Source organism: Condylura cristata, unplaced genomic scaffold (assembly GCF_000260355.1).
Source record: "Condylura cristata isolate star-nosed mole 26May11 unplaced genomic scaffold, ConCri1.0 scaffold00006, whole genome shotgun sequence".
Classification (NCBI taxonomy): Eukaryota; Metazoa; Chordata; class Mammalia; order Eulipotyphla; family Talpidae; genus Condylura; species Condylura cristata.
The window spans coordinates 17,170,286-17,176,915 of NW_004567107.1; the positions used below are offsets into that span (position 1 = coordinate 17,170,286).

The 6,630-nt window shown below is 36.2% G+C and overlaps 1 protein-coding gene across 1 annotated transcript in view; it reads left to right on the forward strand.

Moving 5' to 3' along the window:
* TXNDC8 (thioredoxin domain containing 8 (spermatozoa)) overlaps positions 1-6,009 on the forward strand; it is an 8,445-nt gene extending 2,436 nt beyond the window's left edge. Inside the window, exons 3-4 of the mRNA XM_012721235.1 lie at positions 3,644-3,709; positions 5,974-6,009. Of these exons, the coding sequence (XP_012576689.1) occupies positions 3,644-3,709; positions 5,974-6,009 (102 nt within the window). The remainder of the gene's footprint in view (positions 1-3,643; positions 3,710-5,973) is intronic.
* Positions 6,010-6,630: the final 621 nt, after the last annotated feature.

Genomic DNA, 6,630 nt, shown 5'->3' on the forward strand with positions numbered 1-6,630 from the left:
CCACTGCCAACACTACCACCTCCCTAGAAGCCTACAAAAGGCGAAAGTAGAGGCAGAGATGGGAGATTCAGCTTAAAAGTCTGTATTTTTTTTCTTGTTAATTCATAATTTTGTTTTATTTTTTAAATTATTTATTTATATATATATATTTTTTTACATCATTTTTCATTTTTGTACAGTGTTTGCTTTCTTATCTCAGGTGTAGTCCCCATAGAATTTCCACCATCAATTCACCCGTGCACTATCACCATAGTACTTGTATAAGAACACATTCCCTCCCCTGTTTTGATCCCTCCCCCTCCCCCTTGCCTCCTCACAGAATGTTCCTGATTAATAGTTGCCCGTTACTTTTGTTTTTTAATTTATTATAATTTTCCTGGTCTGTTATTTTGGTTTCTGTACATTCCTCCTATAAATGAATCCATCCAATATTTTTCTCTTTCATTCTGGTTTATTTAATCGAGCATAATCCCTTCCAGCTCCATCCATGTTACTTCAAATGGCCGAAGTTTATCTTTTTGATGGCTGGATAGTATTCCATTGTGTATTTATACCACATCTTCTTGATTCAGTCCTCTATTTTGGGTCATTTGGATTGTGTCCATATCTTACCTATTGTAATGTGGCACTATTTACTTTAAAGATCACTAAAGACAGACTCCCTGTTGGGAAAATCTCTCTCGCCCTTTACCCCATAGTTAAGCCAGGACCCATCTCATGCATTTAGTTATTTCTCTGCTTTGTGCCAGTTTCCAACTTTGAAATTCTAATCTTGAGTTTGGTTCCTAAAGACTCTGGGTCTTCACTGATCTTTATGTGACCTTGGCATCATCTGACATTTGACTATGATGGTTCAAGTTCCAGGTAATATTAAAATGTCAGAATGATGCGTAACTCTTTAAATGATCTTGATGGTCATTTTCTGTTTTTTTGCCAAAAAAAAGTAGAAAACAAAAGTATCAGAACATCAGTTTTGATGTCATTATTAAACTAATAGGGAATTTCTTTTCCCTTTATTTTGAAGGCAATGACACTGCAGTACCAAAATGTAATGTTTGCTACTGTAGATGTGGACGATGCTCAGGTAAGAATCCTGAATCCTTTTGTGTAGGTACATGAAATCTCATGCAATGCCATTGAGAGCACTGTCTCAGTGATTATATGATTAATTTAACAGTTTTTGTCCTGATAAACTGTGGTGAGCTGCCTCAGGATGTTCTTACAAGTTTATTACTACTTTGAAAAAGAATAGCAAAGATAGGTTCTCCTATAGTCCCCTCTTTATGCCCATACTTTGACAGACATTGCTAATCAATCCCAGAAAGCTTTCCCACGTGCTGCAGACTTTCTCCAGTATCCTATTTAGCACAATTGCTCTATACTCTTAGCAGAGTTGACTAGAGTTGGGGGTCAAGGTGAAAAATGATTTTCACCTCCCTTAACAGATTGCCAATTAATTTCTAAAACTTAACTCAATGCATTGAAAACTTTTTAAAAACCTTGGTTTCCACATTCTAGATTGCTGTATCTTATGGTATTGTGGGTTTTCTAAACATCACAAGGAATTCCAGGAAATCTATCCCTCTTGCTTCTCCCTGTTTCATGATCCCCAAATAATCAACCTCAAGTTTTAATCAAAATTTACCTTGTTCACTTTGTACCTTGGACACACAATGTTTCTGTAAAACTTTCTTGCAAACATCCATTTATAATGAGGAAAAGCTATAATAACATATGACTTATACATTCATTAAATTGAATTTGAACTTTAGAATAAAAACAAAATAAAAAGAATAAAAAATTTTAAATCTATTATTCACTTATTACCGGTTCACCTCTATAAATTCAGCTTTTTCATCTGTTAAACAAGAGTAGTCGTACTTAGCAGAATATAAAATGAAATAAAATACATAAATTATAGGACAGTGCCCAGGACACGTAATTGTGGTTTTATTTCTCTATTTCCTTTAGATTTCATTAAGTGTGAAAGGATTTAATATCCCTTTAAGTTGAATCATACACTGTGCCTTCAGATTACACAGTAAGGCTCATTATCTTTTTTATATTTACTGAATTGTGCAACTCTCACAACAATCAATTTTAGAATATTTTCATCACTGTAAAGAAGTCATTATCAGTTCCCTTCATTCCCCACCCCTAACTCTAAACAACCAGAAATCTACATTCTGTCTGTAGATTCACTTGTACTGATATTTTGTATAAGTGGAATCATGGAGTACCTGGTGTTCTGTTGAGTATGTGTTCAAGGTTCATCCATGTTATAGTTTATATTAATTAGTACTTCATACTTTTTATTGCTTAATGCTAAACTACTATGTTTATTCATTCATTGATGAATGGATATTTGGGTTGTTTCAACCTTCTGATTATTATGAATAATATCAACATAAAGATATGTGTCTGTGCCTTCATGTCTCGAATATCTGTCTAGAAGTGAAATTGTTGGCTCACATGTTAACTCAGTATTGAACAGTTTGAGGAACTGAAACTGTTTTCCAATGCAGCTGTACCATTTCAGTTTCCCACAATTTTGAGGGTTCTGATACTCCATGCCCTCATGACTGTGTGTTATTGTTTGACTTTTCAATTATAGCTCTGACTTTTAAAGTGAAAGAAAATGCATAATTGTCTATCCTCATTATTAGTTATCATTGTTGTGGTCATGAACTCAAAAACAAGATAAACAGAAACTGACATTTGAAAGCAGATTGTATGCTTTCTAATTGGAAATTAGAATTGAAATTCTTACATAAGTTTGTCTTTAGTTCCAAATCTATCACAGATGGGCAGTGAAGAGAAATAGGGCTTTAAAGAATAGAACTGTATTCGAGATCATTATGTCCTTCATGTCTCAGTATAAACTAGAAAGAGACCTTGACTCTGGCCTTTTTTCACAAGATTTTTTAAATAGGCTTTACTTAGAAATGAAGGAAAACTGTGATTTACAACATGGGTGAATCTTGAGTACCTTGTGCTAGGTCAGATGCAATAGTGAAGAGAAAAATGATAGCACTTATATATGGAATCTGGATAAGTCAAACATAAAAAAAGAAAAGAAAAGCAGATAGTAAAATGGTAGTTACTGAAAGGTTAGGGTAACTGCCTCCCAGTAGTATTTGAGGGTATAATCTTGCTAGTGTTCGAGAGGATAAAATTTCACAAGTGGTAAAGAAATCATTGAAATGTAATGCTCAGTATGTGAGTATAGACAGTAACACTGTGCTGTAATGTAATGTGACTAAGCTTGCTGTAATGGTAATACTGCAATATAAATGTATCAAGGTAATATTGTATACACCTTATATTTTAAAAATGTAACATGTCAAATTTTTTAAAGCCCTGCTCTTTTAGTGTTTTAGCACCTACTGCATTTCCACCTCCACCTTCCACTCTCGCGTAGAGCTCTGGGATGGGAAAGCTCAGGAATGCTGGGAACATTCATTTTCTGTTGTCACTTTCCTAGAGGCTTAGAAGGTACATTTTTTTTAAAGGTTCTTTGCCAGAGAACCTGTAAAGTATGAGCCTTTCCTGGCTGTCAGACACTGCCTAAGAAGTCACCCAGCCTCATACTTGGCAGACAGGAGACACCAATTTGTGATTTTATGCCATTTTCCCCCTGTAGGAGTTGGCCCAAACTTACAAAGTCAGAGCAATACCGATGTTTCTACTCTTCAAGGAAACCTCAAAGGTATGTTTCCATGGTAACTGGCAGACTTGAATTAGATTCAGAATCAGAGATCCAGACCCTCCCTGGTGGTACAACGGGTTAGAGCACAGTACTGCAAGTTGGTCACAGGCGCTTCAGTGCAAGTTCGATCCCTGGCCCCGGAGGTGATCCACATGGCGCGGCAGACCTTTGGCAGTCTCTCCTTGGCAGTGTACTTCACCAGTCTGCCTGTTCTGCTGCCCACTCTGCCCCTGTGAACCTTCTCATTGCCCCTACACCTCTGCCCTGTACCCCAGTTCTATATACATAAATAAATAAATCTTAAAAAAAAATCAGAGAGCCTAAAAAAATACCTGAAGTCCTGGATGGATTTAAAAAAAAAAAAACTACATTTATTTCTCATACTTAGCAATGTAATTCTTAGTTTCTGAACTGTACCTATTGGTGAGGGGTTAAAACATGCATGAATATAACAAATCTCCCGTTTCGTGCATCTGTGTGCAGTTCTGTAAGTGATATCTCATTATTACACCTTTCTGGGGCAGAACCATCCAAAGAATATCTTTTTTTTTTTTTAAAGATTTATTTATTTATTTGTACAGAATTGGGGTACAGGTCAGAGATGCAGAGGGTGAGAGGATTCAACAGAGAGAGAGAATGGGGAGCAGAACAGGCAGATCAACGAAGTACACTGCTGAGGGGAGCAGCGGGCGGGCCGGGAGAGGTCTGCCTCGCCATGTGGTCACCTCCGGGGCAGGCGGGAATCAAACTCATGCGGAAGTGGTTTAAGTTTCTTTGTGCTGTGCTTTAACCCGCTGCGCCACCAGGGAGGGCCCCAAAGAATATCTTTAAAAGGACATGATGAAGTCATTACACAAATGCTCATAAATCACTAGCAATATTTGGAGAAATGTTCAAAAATAATGGCAAGGAAATACAGGTGAGTGACAGATCGTGCAGGCTCTGGGTTCAGATTTCTTTGTTCCAAATACCGGTCTACCACTTCCTAACTGTTTCCTTTAACAACTTCTTTGTATCTTAGTTTCCCTGTCTGTAGAAATACAGATCATAACAACTTCTTCCCTTCACAAGGTTGTGGTGAGAATTAAATGAATTAACATGAGTAAAGTTTTTAGACCCATCTCTACATGTAGTAAGTGTTCAGTATGTTATGTTAGTTATTGTCTTGAAGCTAGCACTGGAAATACTTGGTATATGAGGAAACTATAATTACATTTATGGTTGGAATCACTAACATACCTTATGCTCATACCTTATGAAATGTGCTTTGCCACACACTTAGGAAGGACGACTTCTGCTACAGAAATATAAGGTAAAACAACTAAATGAATAGTAAGAGTAATATTATTTGTGATAAAATATAGAAGCACTCTAAATGTACTTTTTAGTAGAATGGCTAAGGGATTTATAATACATCTATTCTTTGAAATTGTACACAATTTTAAAATGTTATGAAGGATTATGTCAAGTAAAAAATTCAGTCTTAAACTGTGTAAATATTTTATATTCAATATAAAGAATAAAGCTTTTCATATGCTAACAGTAGAATTTTATTTTCAGTTTCTTTTTGTATATATTTGCTGAAATATATTCAGTGCAATATATTTAAATAATTTTCCCCAAAAATAGCATGACCTTTCATTAGTTTTTACTTAAAAATTGAAGCTATTTAACTTGAAAATCAAGGCACCTTCAACTTCTCTACCTACCTGTCAACATTTTCTCCACAAAAAAAAAAAAAAACACTTCCCTTTCCCTTCTTTATCCATATGCTTCTGTAGGGCTTTATCTCCACATCTAGACCAATCCATGAGCCCTGTCCCCATCAGGAATGAAATTTTGACTGCAGACAAGCCAATACAAACCAAACACAGCAAATTCCAGGACTTTGCTTAAGTGACTAGGCAAAAGCTTATGCTTTTGATTTCATTGGATTGGAGCCTGGACGACTAGGAGGCTAAAACTACCCCAGGTAATTTGCCACCACGGGGAACCTGAAAATCAAGGCACCAAGCAGAGGAAAACAAAGTCAAGCCAGGGCTTCTGCTGACATTGATTGAACCCTAAATATCTTCATGCAAGAAATCTGAAGTATCCTCATAGATTCTTTAATAATGAAACCTTTGGGTGACTGTTACTTTCAACCAAAATGTTTCTAATGAATATATCAGATTACTCTTCTTCATTTCATGCCCTAATTCTTGAGTGAGTAGACTACATCTACTTTTTTTCAACTGTCATTTCTCACTCATTACCTCATCTAGGCTCTTGAAAGTCATAAAAGAATCTCCGACATCTAATTTCAATAGTAACTTTTCAACCTTTGTATTCCTCAGTTAACCAAACAGCTTCTATGTAATAGGAACATCCTCTTCTTCTGGCTTCTACCCCTGAATCCCTCCCCCAAGTTCTCTTCTGGTTCCTTTTCTCCTGTTGTTGTCAATTCTGTGTTTGCCAAAGTTCTATCTTTTTTCCATTCTACCTTGCCCCTTTTAATAATTTCATCCTTATTTCTGGTTTTGGCTAGAGATACTGTTAACTGAGATCATTACAGTAGTCTTCCTCATCCCCTACTTCCATCCTTAGATCCATAACAACCAGATCCTTAACGACATCATGTGTGTCATTCTCTTACCTAATGTTTGCTGTCTTCCCTTCTCTTGCCTACAGAATCAAGACTAGACCCTGTGTTCAAGTCTTAATTTCAAGTTTTCCAAGATTTTGATCCAATCTTCCTTTCCAAGCCCATTTCTGTTTGAGTTGGGTATTAACCTCATATATTTTTCTCGTTCCAGTCCAAGCACTTGGAGAATTTATGCTTGATTTGAAACATCCATATCTAGAAGAATCCCTCCTAAGTGAAAAACACTTACTTGGTTTTGTCTGAAGAGTGAACAAATAGAAGAGTGATACTAGGCTCT